Source organism: Megalobrama amblycephala, linkage group LG24 (assembly GCF_018812025.1).
Source record: "Megalobrama amblycephala isolate DHTTF-2021 linkage group LG24, ASM1881202v1, whole genome shotgun sequence".
NCBI lineage: Eukaryota > Metazoa > Chordata > Actinopteri > Cypriniformes > Xenocyprididae > Megalobrama > Megalobrama amblycephala.
In genome coordinates this window covers 16,379,265-16,400,682 of record NC_063067.1, presented here as the reverse complement: position 1 = coordinate 16,400,682, position 21,418 = coordinate 16,379,265, and the positions used below count along the sequence as shown (strand labels likewise).

Sequence of the window (21,418 nt, the reverse complement as noted above, 5' to 3'; positions counted from 1 at the left end):
TGTTCTTGAGAAAGCCACATGCTAAATTAAACAATTAAGCACACCGCTAGCAAAATAGCATTTTTTTTTCTTTTTTGTTGAACGCAATGTACCTCGGCATGAATAAATTATATTAAAAAAAATATTTTGCGTTTGATTAGTTTCTGCATTTATTTATTAAAAAGTTTTTGTTTTCATTTATGCTATTGTTTTGTTACTTGCCGTTACTTTCAATTAACAGGAAGGCCTAGTGATTAGCCAGAATTTATATTGAACATAATCATGAGGGCTTTTCACACTTGAAATAGTTAACCCTGTGCGCTATTTAAATTCGCTAAATAGAAACGTGGATAAGAAATTTCTATTCCAATTTCTAGTACATATTATTGAATAATCCTATCTCGCAGGTTATGTTCTGCTAATTTATTATGGAACACCTCTCGGCCCCTTCCTAGCCGACCGCCCATAGTGAGTCTACCACCAAATATATCTCCTCAGGACCTTCCGTTTCATTTGAAGCCACTAGATGTCAGCCGAGCAATGTTTTAATCATAGTTTCGTGCCATTGAGAAGTGGTAAGATAAACTTTCTTCCCTTTGAACCATTGAATCCAATTTATATTATATTATAGGCTATTATATTATATTATATTATATTATATTATATTATATTATATTATATATACACTGTCCTTAAAAGTTTGGAAACACCCCTGGCAAAGTGTGGTTTTGGATGATATCAGCATCAATCCATATCATTTTTTGGTGCAAATACATTACAGTAACTTGACATTATCATTGAATTTTCATTTTGATTACATAATAATGGCAATATATACATGTCAAAGTCAGACATGCCCCTTTGCCAGCTGTGATGCCTGGTTACTGGTTTAAACTTGGCCCAGGTTTGTAAAAGATATTTGGGTCAGCACACCTTAATTAAGTTTAGAATACAATGATCCAATTAGAACCCAGTTTCGGTCAGATAGCTGCTAATGCTGGATATTTTGATGAATCGAAAATTTAAGCTTTATTCTATGTACAAACTGTTTATATAATAAAATATGTTTGCATAGTTTGTGTTGTCCCTTATCAGTGCAAAATTATCACAAATTAAAAAGGATTCATGCCAATATTGTCCAAAACCCCACTTTTCTAGGGCGTTTCCAAACTTATAAAAGAGATTTAGTTATGAATCAAGCTTATTAGGCCTGCAGACACTGTTACCGCTATCAGTCAAGCCTATGTTAATAACTGAAAAATAAAAATAACTCTGTATTCAATTATATATTTAACAAATATGCAGGAGTGTCTGGGAAAATCCTATAATTTAACGCTAGTAAAGCAATGGTTTGGCACTACTTTAGCTGTTCATAATCATTCCAGTAAAGCTGAGTTAACCCTGACTCAGATAGAGTGAGAGAAAGAGAGAGAGAGAGCAAAGCTCCTGTTTGTGGGGCGGAGATTTTAGAGTTTTTAAAGCACATGGCCACACACACAGTAGAGATATTCACTCAACCGCTAGACTAACGGCTTTACTCGGATTTACCTTAACTTTACCTCATCTCACACAAACTCTTCAGAGGGCATTATTCATCTCATTACTGCCTGGAAACATAAACATTCAGAATTTTCTTTATTTTTTTCACATAGGATAAGCAATGGAATGTGAATAAGAGGAGATTCTCATCTTTGAACGCCGACAATGACAAAAACAAAAGTTGAGGCGAATCCTGAATCTGCCGCACGCTCATCCCATCATGGTCGGGACGGGCAGGATAAAGCCTGTGGAGACGCGAGCAGCCACCAGCAGTCAAGACAAATCCACCGGCATCATGTGCAACACATGACGTCAAAACAACCTCAGGCGAACGCGTACTCTAAAATCACCCCAGCACCCTCTCAGAACAAAACTAAGGAGATTCACTCCAAGAAACCAAAGCGTGGATTATCTGTCACGCCAAACATCCATGCTGGGAAAAAGGAGATGAAACCAGAGTCGAGAAAACGCTCCGACAGCAGTCGCAGTAAATCATCCGGGAGAAGAAAGCTATCGGATGGAAGCATCACGTCTGATGACCTGAGTAAAGACTCTGGCTGTGCTGCGGGGAAACTGTCTTCCACGGACAGCAGCTCTGAGATCTCGGACGCATCTGAGGAGCAGAAGCAGTCCACTGATGCCCAGTGTGGTGAGGTCTGTCACGGAGGAACCGACGAAGAGATGATGGACGATTTAGCTGAGCAAATATCAGAACATAGAGAAGATGATGACCTGATCAGTGCCACCCTGTCTCCAGGGTTTGGCTTCGGCGAGGGAAGCATCTCTCCTGGAGATCAGAGGTCCTACGTTTCCCTGGATAGTCGCTTGAACTTGAGCGCATCTGTGGCATTTTCGGATCTGACTGGAGACTTTACTGATGGGGTGCATGAGGATCTGCTGAGAGAGATTGACGACCTTAGGTCGGAAAATGAATATTTAAAGGTGAGATTGATTGATTGATACATTAATTTGTTTGCAAATAATCATTTTTGCATGGTGTAAGTTGTACTAGGGGGAGTTCATGTAAAGTGGGATATGTTTAATGATAAACTGCCCTTTAAATATCAGGAGGCAATCAAATGTAAGTTTGCCACAAAGGTCATTTGTCATAGTGAACATGTTTTAATTTATCTGACATCATCTTAGAGGACATTGTCATGGATGATCACCAATTGCTTTTCTGAAACATAAACATACAGTAGTAGCTTTTAAAAGATGACTGGATGGATAATTACAAAACTATGTATTGTTGCAAAATTTGTGTTTTAGGTATCTTAACTGTAACAGCCGGTTTTGAAGGATTATCATTATTAAGCATCATACTTTTATGAGCTAATATGGCATAAACCATGTCATATGATGTGCTGGACTATTGATCAAGCTGTTTAGAGCTGGTAATCCACCTTGGACCGGTTACAAACCAGTTGCAATGTTCAAAAAACAGTTTAAGCTCATGACATGATTTTTCCAAAGAGACATAAACCTAATTTTTTCAAGGAAGAAAATAAATTGTGCTTAGGAGATTTTTTGGTATTTAAAAATCTTTGCTATATACATATACATTTGTGTTCCCTTATGAATACACCAGAAACAAAACCTAAAAACATTTAAAACAAACCCTGATCTATTTCAGAATACATCATGCTTGTTAAAGTGTTAACATTGTCTGTACACATAAACATATTTGAACAGGCACATAAACCAAGCAAAAATAAACTGCACGTGATATGGCTTATACTGTAAGATTTACTTTCTTCTTAGAAGATTACACTTTCGCTAATTGGCTTGTGTCATCCCTCATTGGCTCTGACAAGCAATAGTAGGACAGGTTCACAGAGATAAGCTTTACTGTGATTAAGTGCAAGGTGTTTCAGTAGAAATCAAGAAGTCAACAGAAGTGCCAGCAATGCATCCCTTAAAGCGAAAAGAAGGACAGTGCATCAATCTTGGCATGTGCCTCTGGTTCTGTGGGTTAATGCGCACAGCATTCTGGCACTGGACACATAAGGCCAATGCTGGCTTGGACGAATTGGTTGGAGGCCAAAATTAAAAGTGATATAAGAAACACTCTTTTGTGTACAAAAACATATGATTTAGACTAAGTAGAATGCATATATTTTTCTCATGTCTTCCAAAAAGTTTAATTTCAAGACATTTATGGTTGTCGCAATGTTTACGTAAACCATTTTTGGCTGTCTTGTCAGGACGAAATGGAGGAGCTGCGTTCAGAGATGCTGGAGATGAGAGACATGTACATGGAGGAGGATGTATACCAGCTGCAGGAACTCCGACAGCAGCTGGAACAGGCTAATAAGGCCTGTCGCATCTTGCAGTACCGACTCAGGAAAGCCGAGAGACGCAGCCTGCGCGTAGCCCAGACGGGACAGGTCGACGGGGAGCTTATCAGAACACTTGAGCATGACATTAGGGTGAGGATGTGCTTACAGTCATGATTTGCTGATGTTGAGTGTGTTTGTGTGAGAAAGTACTTGTATGAGGACTGACATTCAGGTTGTAATTAAATAAATATTTCCCTCATGATTTGGGTGCAATTAAGCTACAGTGGTGTGTGTACAGGAAAACCACTGTTAGGGTTTTGGATGCAGTCCATCCATGGCATTCATCAGGACAGGATGTTTATCAAAATTGCTTAACGCTTAGTGCCAATTAAATGTCAAATAGTAAGTCATTATATGATTCAAAGCTCTGTTTTTATGAATCAGCATGCACTCAGATGGATTGTGTAATCTTTCCATTGTGGTTTGTGACCCAAATTGTGTTACTAAGGGCTTAGTGAGAGCGAAAATATCACTTTGCTTTATAGTTTGACATGTGTTGTGAGTGGTTTTATTTTTGGAGTTGGTCCATCTGGTAAAATGAGTAGAAAAACCCTCGGTTTTCTGTTTGGCAGACAATCGGTGTAGCTCAATTTGTGGTGGGCCACTCACAGCATAAGCATTTTTTGGTTTGAACTTCTCAGCCAATCAGCGGCAGCGCTTTGTGTAGGAACGTTACAAATTAAAAACCAATCTACACAGCAGGGCGACCCATATAAAATGACTGTTTTCTTTTGAAATCTGCCTCCTCCAGACTATGCAAAACAAACTCCTCAGGTTTCTTCCAGGCTCTTTGTTTGCACTGAATAAAATGTTATTTTGCAGAAAGTATTACTCAAGAATCAAGGTTGAATAAAAGAGTGTGTGTATTTGCGTGTGTATGGATGGTATATGTGTCAAGGACTATAGCCACGGTATCTTAGAGGGGAAGTATTCAAGCACAGCTGCTGGTGTGTGTTGTGGGCATGTCCGTGACCAGTCTATTTTAAAGGCATGTGAGAGAAATAGATACCCTCTTTTCACAAACTGGGCCAGTGTGTGTGTCCAGTCCACTGCTCAGCGTCCTCACCAGCACTCCGTCAAGTTATTCAGTGCTCAACAACCCCCACGGGAGTGTCCTGCAACCCGATATCTCACAGCATCCTTTTCAATATCTGCTTTACTCCACATTTTCATCATTAACTTACATTTTTCACAGAGAAATCAGAGACTGTGGAGTTGCTCCTGGAATTCAATACTGATAATAATCGCCCTGCGCTATAAAAAAGAAAAGTCATGCGCTGATTGCAATGGCATAATCACATGTACTCTAACAGTTTTCCCTTGGCATTATTAGCAATTGTTAGCAACCCCTTGAGCATCTAGAGGATGAGTGCTTTACAAAGGATAGCAAAGGAGGCGACCCATATTGAATCCAAAACGATTAACTTATCACTTCACTTCCTCGCATCCTCAATGTCACAAAGCACAGCTGAAACATGGTAACTTAATCCTCTTTTTGCAATGTTCCCTATAAAGTTTCATATTTTTATTTTCTCTAAATAGAGCTTCTTGTGTTTAATAATATTCTCCAAGGGAATGAAAGGGCATGAGATCATTATCATATTAAAGGTGCCCAAGAATGCTTTTTCACAAGATCCCCTGAATGTGTCTGTGAAGTTTCAGCTCAAAATACCCCATAGATTTTTTTTAATTAATTTTTTTAACTGCCTATTTTGGGGCATCATTAACTATGCACTGATTTTTTCAGCGCGCCGCCCCTTTAATTCGCGTGCTCCCTGCCACACGAGCTCTTGATTATATTACAGCGCATTTACAAAGTTCACACAGCTAATATAACCCTCAAATGGATCTTTACAAGATGTTCGTCATGCATACTGTATGCATGCTTCGAATTATGTGAGTAAAGTATTTATTTTGATGTTTATATTTGATTCTCTATGAGTTTGAGGCTATGCTCTGTGGCTAACGGCTAATGCTACACTGTTGGAGAGATTTATAAAAATGAAGTTGTGTTTATGCATTATACAGACTGCAAGTGTTTAAAAATGAACCTCATTAACCTCATTTAACCTCATTTAACAGTACATTAGCAACATGCTAACGAAACATTTAGATAGACAATTTACAAATATCACTAAAAATATCATGCTATCATGGATCATGTCAGTTATTATTGCTCCATCTGCCATTTTCGCTGTTGTTCTTGCTTACCTAGTCTGTTGATTCACCTGTGCAGATCCAGACGTTACTGGCTGCCCTTTCTAATGCCTTTCATAATGTTGGGAACATGGGCTGGCATATGCAAATATTGGGGTGTACACCCCGACTGTTACGTAACAGTCGGTGTTATGTTGAGATCCGCGTGTTTTCCGGAAGTCTTTTAAACAAATGAGATTTACATAAGAAAGAGAAAGCAATGGGTTTGAAACTCAATGTATGTCTTTTCCATGTACTGAACTCTTGTTATTCAACTATGCTGAGGTAAATTCAAATTTTGAATCTAGGGCACCTTTAACATCAGTGTTTTTGTGGATAGCACTGACTCATAGTTTGCGGTGTATTCACTTAATTCTATATGAATATTGTTTTCCCAGGTGGCAAAAAGCGTCTCCCTTCGCCTGCACAGTGAACTTGAGGCCGTTCAAAAGAAACATGCACGGCTAGAATGGGAAAATGAGGAGTTGCGTGAACGGCTGCAGGATCTGGAGGTCGCTAAGCAAGTCCTGCAGGCCGAGATGGACAAATCACAGGTGCTTCAACCACAAAAAATTTGCTGTATACACACACACATACACACACATACACGCACGTGCACACACTACCATTCAAAAGTTCAGGGTCTGCAAGATTTTTAATTGTTTTTCAAAGAAGTCAAAATCAATTCTGACTATGCTCACCAAGGCTGCATTTATTGGACCTTAAAAACAGTAATATTGTGAAATATTATTACAATTTAATATATTCCTATGATGACAAAGCTGAATTTTCAACAGTCTTCAGTCAGTGTCACATCATTCTAATATGCTAATTTCTTATTATTATCATCAATGTTAAGAACAGTGGGTCTGCTTAAAATTTTGATACATTTTTTTCAGGACTTTTTGATGAATATAAAGTTTAAAAGAACAGCATTTATTGAAATAGAAATATTTTGTAACATTATAAATGTCTTTACTGTCACTTTTGAAAAATTTTATGCGTCCTTGCTGAATAGAAGTATTCATTTCTTTTATATCTTTAAAAAAATTACTGACCCCAAACTTTTGAATGCTAATATATATATGTATGTACTGTACATCCTATATATGTGTCCCTTATATCACTATATACTGTATGTATCACTTTACAGCAATTCTTGTTTGTTGCGTAGACTTAATTTCATGATGCCGTTAGAATTACAATCTGACCTTTACCCCAACTGTATATAGTGGGTGTAACCGACAGCTGACTGCTTGGGTAGGGCAAAGAATGATCTAAGGGTCTGAATTCAAACCACAGCTGTCTTTCTCACTTGTGGATGCATGAGGGGGAGAAGTGAAAAAAATGGGGCAATTGAAAGACAAGGGTGAAGAGAGAGTGAGGAACCAACCACTTAAAAATACATATAAAGGGGAGATCCTTGTCGTTGTCCAACCCTGGCTGCAAGCCAGATATCATATGGTTAAATGTGGGTCTCATGATTTGAAGTTACGACATGCGTACTAAAAATACTAGCAACAAGCCATGTTCTTTACTTTCACTATCTCATATTAATAAAAAATAGTGTTTGCCACCATTATACCAACATAATGCACAGAAAAAAGTTAATTTTTATTGGCAATGAAGGCCTGTAGGTCTTTAATAACGGCACGCATTCAGTTTAATCCAGGATTCAGTGCTTAGAAGTGGATCCCAGCAGCTCAGCTCAGACAGCTGCTGCCCATTCCTGATCCTCACCAGCAGAACAAATCAGCTACAACCAGATTATCAAGGCCTGGTGTGAGCCTGACACTACCTGAAACATGCTGATCTACATATGAACACTTTACTCATCCATCCAGTCAAAAATCTTTTTGTAATCTTGATTTATAATCTCAAAAGCAACAAGCTGAACTTTTAAAGAGGACCTATAATGCCCCTTTTACAAGATGTAATATAAGTCTCTGGTCTCCCCAGAATGTGTCTGTGAAGTTTTAGCTCAAAATACCCCACAGATTTTTTTATTATAGCTTGTCAAATTTGCGTATATTTGGGTGTGAGCAAAAACACACCGTTTTTGTGTGTGTCCCTTTAAATGCAAATGAGCTGCTGCTCCCGGCCCCCTTTCCAGAAGAGGGCGGAGCTTTAACAGCTCACGCTTCAAATCCTCAACAACAACAAAGCTGGAGAATCTCCCGCAGCCAAAATGACGATTGTCAGTAACGGTGTTCAGCCTTACATTATTCAAACCGGAGTTGGACACTGATGAAGAGACTCAGGAATAAAATGACGGCATGGTAACAACACTCTACTACAACAACTCTTCCTCTTCTCTAAAGCAGCCCAACATGGCCTCACCCCCTTTGTTGCGTGTTCCCAGGGTCAGCGTTTATGCAAATCTTGGGGTTTGTGATGTCACCAACCCAGGAAGAAGCTTGTTGTAATCCCTACCACCAGTTTGTTTTAGTCCTTAAAAAGCGATTTCTGTAAAAGACAATATCTCCCTTTGCACTGAACTTTGAGCATCGTAACATTGCAGATGTTGTTTATGCTCTAGCAGCAACATTCCACACTAACTAAAGTTAAAATCATATTTAAAGGACTCCTTTAAAAGACATTTATCTTGGTGTTACAGTTAAATTATGACAGTCTAGTCTTGGTTTGGATTGAATCAATGAAGTTTTTTTTTAACATTTAAAGAAGATAATATGGAGACCACATGCTCCTCCTCTGCTCTTTGTACTTTTAAGGGTTTGATTCTACCAGACAAAGCAGCAGACAGATAGACTGACTCTAGCTAGCATTCTTGACATACTTGGAGCAGTATGGATGTTTGGAGGAGTAATAGAGTTGGAGTTCTTGCCACCTCACACGAACATGATTAAGTGTGTTTATTAGGTGCATACTTTCCTTACAGTCGCACATTTCATTGGATATTGGAATGCATTGGACAGTGGTATGATGGAAAATAACAACTATGATGAATATAACTCAAATGAACACTTATGCCCATAGGAGGACATCATCTTAAGGGACAAATTGCAATGGCCATAGTATGCTGTTATATAAGCTGTTAAAATGTGTTTAGACTTATTATGGATATGGTGCATCCACAGAATTCTCTGAAGAGAAGAAGTTTGAGATCAACATCAGGCAAGAGTGAAAAGAAACTCTCTCCACAGGTGAGTTGGAAGTTACATTAGTGTGACCGATTGATTTGTGAAGGTTGGTGCTGGTTTATCTATCATCCATCCATCCAATTGAACAGGATTTTAAAATACGTTCTCAATTCAGTTATTAGTGGAACAGAACCCTGTTAGACATGGTGATCTTAGCCAAGGAAGGTAGCCTTGCTGTATTTATGTATTAGTAAAAGTATATGCCAACCATTTAACACACCTGTGTTCTCTACAGGATGACAGTGCTGATTTGAAATGCCAGCTCCACTTTGCCAAAGAGGAGTCTGCGCTCATGTGCAAGAAGCTAACAAAGATGGCCCTGGAAAGTGAGGCGATGCGGGAAGAGCTTGCCAAATACCGTCTGCTTTATGGTGAGGTGGATGAAAACCAGGCTGCAGCGGGCACCACTAACTCCGCCCACACTCGAGAAGCAGAGGTCAAAGTTCACTTGCGGCTGGTGGAAGAGGAAGCTACGCTGCTGAGTCGTCGAATAGTGGAGCTAGAGGTGGAGAACCGTGGCTTGCGGGCAGAGATGAGTGAACTGCGTGAACGAGGAGGAGGAAGCCTGGAAGAAGAGGAGATGGCGAAGGGGGCCGGTGAAGGGTTAGCATTGACTCTTCGCACTGGGGAGCAGGTGGAGGTTCTTGGAGGTGGATGTCTGGATGGTAAAGAGAAAGCAGATGCATTGACTATCCACAATAGTATGCAGGAGAACCAGAAGCATGCAGAGGAAGAACATATGGAGAACTCTTCTATCCACATGCACAGAGAAGGGCCAATCGGTGGGGAACAGGAGCTTTTTGCAGAGACTAAAGAGGAAGATGGACAAGCTCCATGTAAGTCAGACTGCACTTTTGGTGTGAAGGATCTAGAAGGTCTTCTTGCCATCCATGACCAGGCACTGCTTGTCAGATCAACTATCCAGCTCCTGACAGCACCAGCGAAAAATGGCCTATCACCTACATGTACCCATAAGACCCCTCCTGGTGGCCCTTACCTAAGCAAAACGACAGTAGATCCTCAGTGCAAGACACATCAATGGCTTTTAGACCCCATGTTGAGTCCCTTGACCAATGGACTAGAAGTGTTACAAGCCCAGCTGCATGCTCTTGTAGAAAAGTTGGAGGTACTGTCAAACTCCACTTCAGAGTGCACTGGGCCTGTCACAGAAAAGAATATATTACATTTTGGTGAAGATTTATGCACAATGAAAGAGGACGCAACGAATCAAGCAAGACAAGAACGTCCATGTGAAGGAAATGTTAGAAATGGGTGTAACCAGGACAGCTTAGTGCTGCTCACTCTGCAGCTCCGATGGTTCATCCAGCAGTGGCGGCAGGGAGAGAGACCCACTGGAGACGGAAAGAACCTGTTTGAGGTAAATCGGGCAACAACATTTGCTGCTGTGGTCATGCATCTTTATTGATGGAGATGGATGAGATTTTCTGAATAAGAATTCTTATTTGCAGTTGAAATAACAGCATAATGTAGTTAGGTGCTTTGTAGTTCCTCAACTTTGGGCACTTTTTGGGCCCTTTGAAATCCCAAAAGACTTTTGATTTATTTAATTTGCCAACTAACAATTTTCAACGGTATGTATACATACTGTATATTCCCACCAAATATGTCCTAGCTCATCTTGTATTGTGTTTAAAGGATTAGTCCACTTTTAAATACACTTTTCCTGATAAATTTACTCACCCCCATTTCATCCAAGATATCCATTCTTTCATCAGTCGAAAAGAAATGAAGGTTTTTGAGGAAAACATTCCAGGATTATTCTCCTTACAGTGGATTTCAATGGCTACCAACAGATTGAAGGTCCAAATGTCAGTTTCAGTGCAGCTTCAAGGGCTTTAAACGATCCCAGATGAGTAATAAGGGTCTTATCTAGCGAAACGATCGGTCATTTTCGAAAACAATACAACCGTTTATGCTTTATAAACAAAATATCGCCTTGAACGTACTTTCCGTTACCGCATTCTTCATAACGCTTACGCTGAATGTCCTACGCCTTCCCTATTCTACTTACGGTAAAAAACAAAACTGGCGCCGCGTTCGTTCCGTAACTTGAATAGGGAAGGCGTAGAACATTCAGCGTAAGTGTTATGAAGAATGCGGAAGCGGAAAGTACGTTCAAGGCAATATTTTGTTTATAAAGCATAAACGTTGTATTTTTTTTGAGAATGACCGATCGTTTCGCTAGATAAGACCCTTATTACTCATCTGGTATCGTTTAAAGCCCTTGAAGCTGCACTGAAACTGTAATTTGGACCTTCAACCTGTTGGTAGCCATTGAAATCCACTATAAGGAGAAAAATCCTGGAATGTTTTCCTCAAAAACCTTCATTTCTTTTCGACTGACGAAAGAAAGACATGGATATCTTGGATGACATGGGTGTGAGTAAATTTATCAGGAAAAGTGTATTTAAAAGTGGACTAATCCTTTAATAATGTTTTGTGGTGAAAATGATGTAATTAATGTTTTCACACACTTTGCATAATTCGAGCTAATGAGATAATCTGAGGAAATTGGAGGATTTGAATTTTTTTTGATAATTTCTCTGTAATCTATATTTTTCAGACATTGTATGTCTTATATTTCACACATTTTATGAAAACAATAATATAAATAATTTTCCCCACAACTATTCAAAGGGTGAAGTTTATTTCACTCAGAAACACCCAGTTATATGATATATTTTTCATTTCAGATGTATTGTCAGAATGAAATTCATCTCCTGAAGGACATAGAGTCAAGAGCATGCAAGTACAATCTTCAAGAGAAATGCGACACTCAGGTATGAAAAAGAATGAGGATTACTGAGGTAACAATAATAGAATCAAACACTTTTGGTAGACATGTTACAACACTATCTATAAATGTGACTGCATTCAAAAACTTCATTAAAAAGTGCCTTTTTTCATAATATACTGTAGTTGAACATGCTTGCTGTTTGGGCATAGATTAGCCCAATAGCATTGTTGAAAATGGGCAACAGGGGAATATAAATTCCCATTATCCAGTGTACATTCAGACCTGCGTGTTCCTCTCCCAGGTGAGCAGTGCCCTGCTGTCAGACCTGAGGACAGCACTGAAGGAGCTGTTCTCTGAACTTTGGGAGCAGTACAGGGCAGCCCAGTTTGTCGTCCGGCAGTTTGCAAACGCCAAAGCAGCGTGGGCCGTGGAGTGTACAGAGCTCAAGAGCCTCATAAGCAGGGTGAGAACCAGAATATCAGTGTAAATTCCCTTCAGAGAGCATCAATAAACCTGTTGCGTGGTTCTCATGTCATCACCTCTACTTTATTCATTCTCGGGCCTGTAGGGACTTAAAAAAGCTTATGAAATTAAAAAAGTCACCATCATTGTTTTATAGTTGTTTGTGTTTGTTTATAGCTGGAGGGTCCAGCTGGGAAGGCAGGAATAAAGGGTCCAGCAGACCTGAATGCGGCTTTGAAGAAGGACCACGTTGAGAAGCTTCAAGACCTGTTAGCCGAGTCCTACACTGCAGTCATGGACCTGACAAGACAGCTGAAGATCCGTGAGAGCAACTGGAGCTCTGAACGGCAGGAACTGCTAGAACACCTGAACCATGTGCGTCTAGAGTGCGAAAGGTCGAAGACAGCAAAGCAAAACAGAAAAATGCAGGTATGCAAAGTATTTGTGTAATACGCTGAATTATAATTTATATAATGCTGATTTGTGTAAGGTCAACGATCAAAAAAGGTCTTACTAGACACAATTGTTTATTGTTTTTGGATCAACTATTATTTCATTTGTAATACTTTCCATTAAAGTTCTACATAGAACTATAATTTATAATAATTATAGTTCAATTTGGTAACATTATTAGTGCATTAGGTATTATAAACAACTAGAAACATTTTTAAAGCATTTATTAATCGAGGTTAATCTATTGTTAATTCATGTTTGTTCATAATTCTAATAACTAATGTTAATCTATCTCATTTCAAATGTTAAAAATATATTAGTATAGGTAGAAATTAGCATTAACTAAACGTATTTTCATTACGCAACAACTAGTGTTAATGAATTGAACCTTATTTAATTCTATTAATATTTATATTTACCTGTTTCCACTATTTAGGTCTTTTGTCTTTCAAAAGTTTGGGGTCAGTGAGATTTTTTTTTTTTTGTACTTTTATTCAGCAAGGATGCATCAAACTGGTGAAAAGTGACATAATTTGAACTTTTTATTTATGAAATAATCACAGTTTTCAACTAAATGTTAAGCGGCTCAACCATTTTCAACATTGACAATAATAAGAAATGTTTTTGAGCACCAAGTCAGCATTTTAAAATGATTTCTGAAGGATCATGTGACACTAAAGTAATGAGTACCTACTGGAAATTCAGCTTTATCATCAAAGGAATAAATTACATTTTACAATATATTTAAATAGAAAAAAGCTATTTGTTTTTATTATATTTTTGATCAAATAAATGAAGCCATGGTGAGCATAAGAGACTTCTTTTAAAAACATCTTAACATCTTAAAATCTTACTAACTCCCAATGTTTAAACAGTAGTGTGTACATGCACACTGCTACCTGAAGTCTGAACTATCATTATTAAAATAATTAAAATCCTTAATGCAATTTCTAATACTCTAACTATTGGATCTAATTAGGCTTATGCATTATACTAATGTATAATACTCACCAAATGGCTTTGTTTCACAGTCCTAAAGCAACAGAGGTCAGAGATCTAAGACAGTCCTGTGAGTGAGTGTGTGTGTGTTAAAGGGCCGCATGGCAACAGAATTTAGGCTAATCCCCTTTTGGGACTGTAGGACAGCAGGCGGAGCACAGACATCAGCTTCAATCATAACTTCTGACTCTGAAAAAGGCTTAGCCAAACCACAGTGACCACAGAGACACTTATCAAGGCTCAGCCGAAGTTCAAATAAGGAGTTTACTTTCCTTTACAGTAAACGGGGGTAACATTGTGCAGAGTTGAGGGAAAGGAGGAGTGAGGAATGAGTAAGCATTATTCAGAGGATCTAATGCATAAGATGTTACCTTCTATTTTTAAACAACATGATTTTAAATAGCTGTCCTCCAAGTTGACAGCAGTTTCATTGTTCCCTTTGATCAAATTGTCTGTTCATTATCATAGATGCTAAGAATAAAATTGGAATGTAGACAGTGACTTCTTTGATGGGGTTAAGTAAAGCCTGGAATGGAGTGCAGAGGAATTTTTCCATTTTTTATTTTCTTGATCAAAGCGTTTTCTTGCTGTTTTCTTTTCTGTAATCCCTAACAGTCTCTCTGACACACTTTTCCTAAATAAGACAGTGATTACATTGCATCTTAAAATGCTCATCCCTAAGTAATAGTAGAAGGAGTCCCTGTCTCAAAATGATTCACTTAGAGATATTTTTCTGTTGAAAGCTCATATTGCTGTACAGGTACAATATTTTCTATACTACAAACAGGGGTTGGAACTAAAACACTGGCCAGTATAGTGTTGGAGGTTTCATGGCCTGGTGACCAATCTTTACTGATTTTACATTCCATCAGTAAGAGCAGAGTGTGAAGGCTGAATTAGCACAGCTGTACATAAAATATTGCAACTCACACACCGTAATGGGAGACATATTAGAGTTCAAAAGAGGACGCTCGCTGGCTCATCTGTGACCAGGACAGTAAGTCTTTTTGGTGTATTGAGAGCCATGATATCCAGGGTATTACTGGCATACCACCATGTAGGACAAACCACATCTAACAGGAGTAACTGTTGACGCTAGAGGAAGCTGTCTGAAAGGGATGTCCGGGTATTAACCCGGATTGTATCCAAAAAACATAAAACCACAGCTGCCCAAATCACTGCAGAATCAAATGCGCACCTCAAACTCTCCTGTTTCCACCAAAACTGTTCATCGGGAGTCAATATTCATGGTCGGGCTGCTATAGCCAAACCTTTGGTCACTCATGCCAATGCCAAATGTCAGTTTCATTGGTGCCAACACAGTGCAAATCTTGGGCTGTGGACAATGTGAAACATGTATTGTTCTCTGAGTTCACTGTCTTTCATACTTTAGCGAGATTTACGGTGTGGAGAAGCCCCAAAAAGGCTCAACACCCAGAATGAAGAATGGGGGTGGATCATTGATGGATTGGGCTGCAATATCATGGCATTCCCTACTGTGATCGGTGGGTGCGTCACTGCCAAGGACTACCGAACCATTCTGGTGGACCATGTGCACCTGATGGTTTAAACATTGTATCCTGAAGAGGGTGCTGTGAATCAGCATGATAATGCACCAATACACACAACAAGACTTGTGACAGAATGGCTTGATGAACATGAAAGTGAAGTTGAAAATCTGCACAGTCACCAGATTTAAATATTTTTGAACCACTTTGGGGTATTTTGGAGGAGCGAGTCAGGAAAGTTTTTCTCCACCAGCATCAGCATGACCTGGCCACTGTTTTGGAAGAGAAACAGCTCAAAATCCCTCTGGCCACTGTGCAGGACTTGTATCTGTCATTCCCAAGATGAATTGATGATATACTGGCCGCAAAAGGAGCCATACACCATACTAATAAATTATTGTGGTCTGAAACCTGGTGTTTCATTTTCCAACCCCTGTCATGTATTTGTTGTAATATATTTGAAATGTAATATATTTTTTCAAATAATTTATTTCATATTTTTACATATTTAAAATGACATTAATCATGAGTGAACAAATAATAATCTTTCTGTCCCACTTTCAGTCCACCAGAAATAAGCTGATGACAAAAGATGGAAAAATGGAGAGGTCAGATTCTTTTGTAATTTCATCTCAAATTATCTATCTATATAAAGTTCTCAATTTTTTTTAAGATTTATTAATTACTTAATAGAGTTTGCTTTCCCAACAGGATGACTCTCAAAACTGGCATAGCAAAACCCAACAAGAACTGGAAGTACCTCAGTCGTGAAGCTGCCCTTCTGGACAGAGAAGACGCCTGTAAGACTTGGGACTGCCCTATAATGCCTTCCAGTTTCCCTGGTTTAAACCTAAACCAGGAGCTGACCCAAAGAAGCCACACTGCTCCAGAGAGGACCAGCATTCGTATATATTTCAGCCCACCATCGGCAAAAAGGATCCAGATGAGCTCTCTGGTAGCAGGAGAGGAGGAAGAGTGTGAGGAGAGCCAGGAACCACATTTCAGTGCCGTTTCCTGTGGCCTTGTAAACCAAGACTGGGTCTCTGCATATGAAAACTGGCTGGGTAGCATGCCGATTGACCGCCAAAATTTGACAGAGAGAAATTCAATAGCTGTCATCAGTTCTACATCCTGTTCAGGTCTTCAGACCTCCAGTATTGCGTCCCCTTCACGCTTGGCTTTCAATAGCTTGGACGTCTCAGCCAACTTGAGCGATGACATGAAGGAAATTACAGCAAGTGTGCTTCAAACCTCGCAATCCAGCCCTCTAGAGAGGAAAAGAGGAAAGGAGTTTGGGAGCAATGCGGTGAGTGTTGTGAGTACAGGAACTCAAACTCAATCCCAACCACAGGTGACCACAATCGGGCTACAGACCGATGGCCCTCGATGTCTTTATGCGGCAAAGCACTGGTCACCCCGGGTGACTTCATTTGTATCTGCAAGAACCCAGCAGACGTCAGCGTCATTGGAAAGGGTACCTGGTCCAACAGAGCGATTTCAACCACATTCCACCTCGCCGAAAATACAGCGCAGACACTCCACATCCTCTCCATTTTCCTCTAAGTCTTCCTCTTCCACTTCACCCTCATCCTCTTCCTCCTTCACTACATCCTCTTTGTCCTCTTCCTCATCTCTGACCGCCTCCTCCAGGCTGGATTATGGAGCTAAGGAACGTGGTTTGTGGGCTCTGTCGCAGCGTGCTTCGACATCTAGCAGGCCGAGCTCGGTATCAACGCAGGCCAGCGATAAACCCGGCAGTCGTAAAACTGTAGGAGTCCACAAGTACGGTCTGGTCCAGGAGTTTCTGCGTAACGTGTGTGGTCGAGGAGAGAAGACCAACGCGGAGGTGGAGAAAGCGCCAGCGGCTCGTAGGGATCACATCGGTCTGGTGGGTTCAAAGAAATCTGAGCACCCCCCGTCTCGTATACCAGCGGTGCCGCTGGTCAGAAATGACAGCATCACCAAAATCGTGAACCGCAGATTTATGAAACAAAGCCAAAAAGAGGAGGCAGTGTGTCAGAGCCAGACCCAAACCCAGCGCCAAATCGACAGGGGTTCAGTCAGCAAGAACAAAGGATTGGAGGTTAGTAGCAAAGTTTAACTTATTCAAAAACTTGACAATAAACTAAATAGAAAGCTTGGTGTTGAGGGAATGATATGTCAGGGCTCCAGACTGTGACTAAAATGGTAGCAAATGCAAAATGAAATTGTGCGTCAATCATTTAAAATCTAGTCACTTTGGAAAACATTGTGTGTATCCGTATAAAGTTTTGTCATAAACAAATGATTCTTATGAACTGACTCTTTTTAGTCAGCCTTAGTGATTCAGACTCGCTCAATTAGTGAATCATTCAGAGCTGTTTACAACTGACTCCCTCAGTGAACTTTATTTTTGTTTTTTGTCTAATTCACAGTACAATTATGTATAGATTTTTGAGACTTGCATCAGTCTGGTCTGGTTCATATGACAACCTGTAATTTAAAAGATACATTTGCTAGATATTTTTTATTTTGTTTTAAACTAATTATCTTTTTATTCTTTAAGGAATATTTAAAAAATATATATTCTTTCAAAACATAATGACATTTTACAGTACATGGCAGAAATACAGTGTAACCATCATAGTGGAACTCATTTTTACTAAATACAACTAGGAAAGGTCACTCTAGTAAGATTATTGGATCAGTATTAGTAAATGAAATGAGGCATTTCCAGCCTTTGTTTTAAAGGGATAGTTCACCCAAACATGAAAATTATCCCATGATTTACTCACCCTCAAGCCATCCTAGGTGTATATGACTATCTTCTTTGAGACAAACACAATCAGAGCTCTTCCAAGCTTTATAATGGGAATGAATGGTGCATTTTTTTTTTTTTTGAAGCCCAAAAAAGCGCATCCATCCATCCATCATAAAAGTAATCCATACGGCTCCAGGATGTTAATAAAAGCCTTCTGAAGTGAAGCAATGCATTTTTGTAAGAAAAGTATCCATAATTATAACTTACATATTAACCTTAGCCGTATGGATTACTTTTATGATGGATGGATGCGCTTTCTGGGGCTTCAAAAAATGGTAACATTTACTCCCGTTATAAAGCTTGGAAGAGCCAAGATATTTTTTAATATAACTTGGATGGCTTGAGGGTGAGTAAATCATGGGACAGTTTTCATTTTTGGATGAACTATCCCTTTAAAGGTGCCATCGAACGTTTTTTTACAAGATGTAATATAAGTCTAAGGTGTCCCCTGAATGTGTCTGTTGAAGTTTCAGCTCAAAATATCCCATAGATTTTTTTTAATTAATTTTTTTAACTTCCTATTTTGGGGCATCATTAACTATGCACCGATTCAGGGGCTGCTAGCCCTTTAAATCTCGTGCTCCCTGCCCATCGAGCTCACGACTCTATAATACAGTGCATTTACAAAGTTCACACAGCTAATATAACCCTCAAATGGATCTTTACAAGATGTTCATCATGTATGCTGTATGCATGCGTCGGATTATGGGAGTATAGTATTTATTTGGATGTTTACATTTGATTCTGAATAAGTTTGATAGTGCTCCGTGGCTAAAGCTAACATTACACACTGTTGGAGAGATTTATAAAGAATGAAGTTGCGTTTATGCATTATACAGACTGCAAGTGTTTAATAAATGAAAATAGCGATGGCTCTTGTCTCCGTGAATACAGTAAGAAACAATGGTAACTTTAACTACATTTAACAGTACTTTAGCAACATGCTTAATGAAACATTTAGAAAGACAATTTACAAATATCACTAAAAATATCATGCTATCATGGATCATGTCAGTTATTATTGCTCCATCTGCCATTTTTCGTTGTTGTTCTTGCTTGTTTACCTAGTCTGATGATTCAGCTGTGCAGATCCAGACGTTACTGGCTGCCCTTGTCTAATGCCTTTCATAATGTTGGGAACATGGGCTGGCATATGCAAATATTGGGGGTGTACACCCCGACTGTTACGTAACAGTCAGTATTATGTTGAGATTCGCCTGTTCTTTGGAGGTTTTTTAAACAAACGAGATTTACATAAGAAGGAGGAAATAATGGAGTTTGAAACTCAATGTGTGTCTTTTCCTTGTACTGAACTCTTGTTATTCAGCTATGCCAAGGTAAATTCAATTTTTAATTTTAGGGCACCTTTAATGTCACTTGATTTGTCAATGCTGAGTTGAGAATACCTCCTTATTTCCCCCCTCTCTTTTCCAGGATGGAGCCTGTGACTGCAGCTCACGCTCTTTGACATCCTGCTTTGCTCGACCCTCACAAAAAAACCTCCGGAACGCACACAGTCAGAACAAGCCCCGCCCACACGAAAACCCCTCATCTCGTGGTAAAGGTGATCCTCTATCCTAATGGGAAGCAGTCATCATGTGCGCTGACACCACGAAAGCAGCTGACAGGATTCTTCAGGGATCGGCAGGCCTGCATGGACTCTGCATCATTCACAAATTTCTACATATTCTCTGCCCCTTTTTTGTGTATTTATTAAATATTTTGGTTAATTTGATTATGCCTTCAGCTCTGTTTTACCATGTTAAAATCCATTCCACAGAATTTCCCTTCTAAAAAAAACGTGAAAGAAGTCTGAAGATGCCTACTAGGCCTGGGGATTAGGGAAATGTCTCCAGCATTATTATTTCAAATCTGACTACATTTGCTAGAGGCACAAATAGGGCTTGTACAGAATTAATAGTGATGTTAAGAGAATCACAATACCAGCAAGATCCTCTCCAGTTTTCACTTTCTTGACCCTTGATGGACTTGTTCAATTTTATATAAATATAATTAAGCAGCATATCTGAAAATAATTATCTGTTACATGATTTACTAATCTTTTTTTATAATATCTTATGCATAATAGAATGTTTGTTTGTAGGAAAATTATTGTTTAAATGTTATTAGATGCCTAATAAATGTGACTTGTTTCTCATAGCTGTCTTAAATGTAACATGATCTGTGTTTAATAGCTGCAAACAACAGTTGTTTGCAGAGACTAATTTTGTGAATTGTAACTTTTTGAAATGTGATACTTTATATGGCATGTTAATAAATGCTGATTCATGTTATTATATTGGTCCCTATTACTTGATTTGAGGACGCAACACCCTAATAATGTTTCAAGCTTTGCTCTAGAGCTGCCTGTAACCACAAAAGCAAAGAAAAATACTTTTGTAATGAAAATTTAAGTGATTTTGATTACTTTTATTTCTGTGTGTGATTAAAAACATCCTGATTTGTCAGAAGAAATTGTCAGTTTTTCTCAGTTTTCATTTTAGGAAAGGGCTTTATGATAGCTGCTTACATTTAATGAGACCAAAATGCAAACAATCACAGTACACATAAACAAGAACAAAAAAAAAGGGTTGATATAATAGTGTATTGGAGCACCAGGTAAGATCCCTTAAACGATATCTTTGAATAATTGTCGGATGTATATACCAAAATGGCATATAAATTCAGGAGAAGTTTATTGCTTTTACTTTTAATCAACATATTGTATATTGAGTTGTGTACAGGACAGAATAACCTTTCTATAGAGGTGACTTCTATAGAGGTGACTTTTCTTTTAGATTCTTAGATTGGTAGTGACCCCTAGTGGGTAAACAGTGGCATAACACCATAGTGAATATCGAACAAAAGGCAAACATAAGTGAGCTATGTGTCCATATCATAGGGTCCATATATAATTTATATATTCCTTTTAAAATAAAAACAATTTATTAAATAGCTATTTTGTTCCATAAATATAAGGTATGTGCTTATCGAGCAATTTAAAAAATGAACCTATTCACAGAAATAAAAAAGTGTGACAACTAACCCCTGACCAAACTTAATTAATGTAAAATAATAGTTTTTGTAATAAAATGCATATTAGCCCATACAGGGCAATATTTGTAAATGTTTCACGTAGACTAGACCAGGGATTTCAAATTAAAATTTCCTGATGATTTACTCACCCCAATTTCATCCAAGATGCCCATGTCCTTCTTTCTTCA

General features: G+C 38.8%; 1 protein-coding gene across 1 annotated transcript; it reads left to right on the top strand.

The window, feature by feature from the left end:
• Positions 1–1,322: 1,322 nt before the first annotated feature.
• On the top strand, positions 1,323–20,657 carry si:ch211-197l9.2 (protein SOGA1). The gene is made up of 11 exons (XM_048177787.1): positions 1,323–2,460; positions 3,723–3,947; positions 6,452–6,607; positions 9,152–9,217; positions 9,450–10,592; positions 11,929–12,015; positions 12,274–12,435; positions 12,612–12,863; positions 15,959–16,002; positions 16,106–17,477; positions 19,629–20,657. Exons 1-11 carry the CDS (start codon positions 1,684–1,686, stop codon positions 19,773–19,775), a joined length of 4,431 nt encoding a protein of 1,476 aa, XP_048033744.1. The 5' UTR covers positions 1,323–1,683; the 3' UTR covers positions 19,776–20,657.
• The last annotated feature ends 761 nt before the right edge of the window (positions 20,658–21,418 follow it).

What these genes read in the sequence shown, in the direction of transcription:
- si:ch211-197l9.2 (XM_048177787.1), top strand. Translation starts at nt 1,684, where the DNA reads ATGACAAAAACAAAAGTTGAGGCGAATCCTGAATCTGCCGCACGCTCA. An exon ending in CGGAAAATGAATATTTAAAG is followed by an intron (nt 2,461 to 3,722) that starts GTGAGATTGATT and finishes CTGTCTTGTCAG; the next exon opens with GACGAAATGGAGGAGCTGCG. An exon ending in AAAGATGGAAAAATGGAGAG is followed by an intron (nt 16,003 to 16,105) that starts GTCAGATTCTTT and finishes CTTTCCCAACAG; the next exon opens with GATGACTCTCAAAACTGGCA.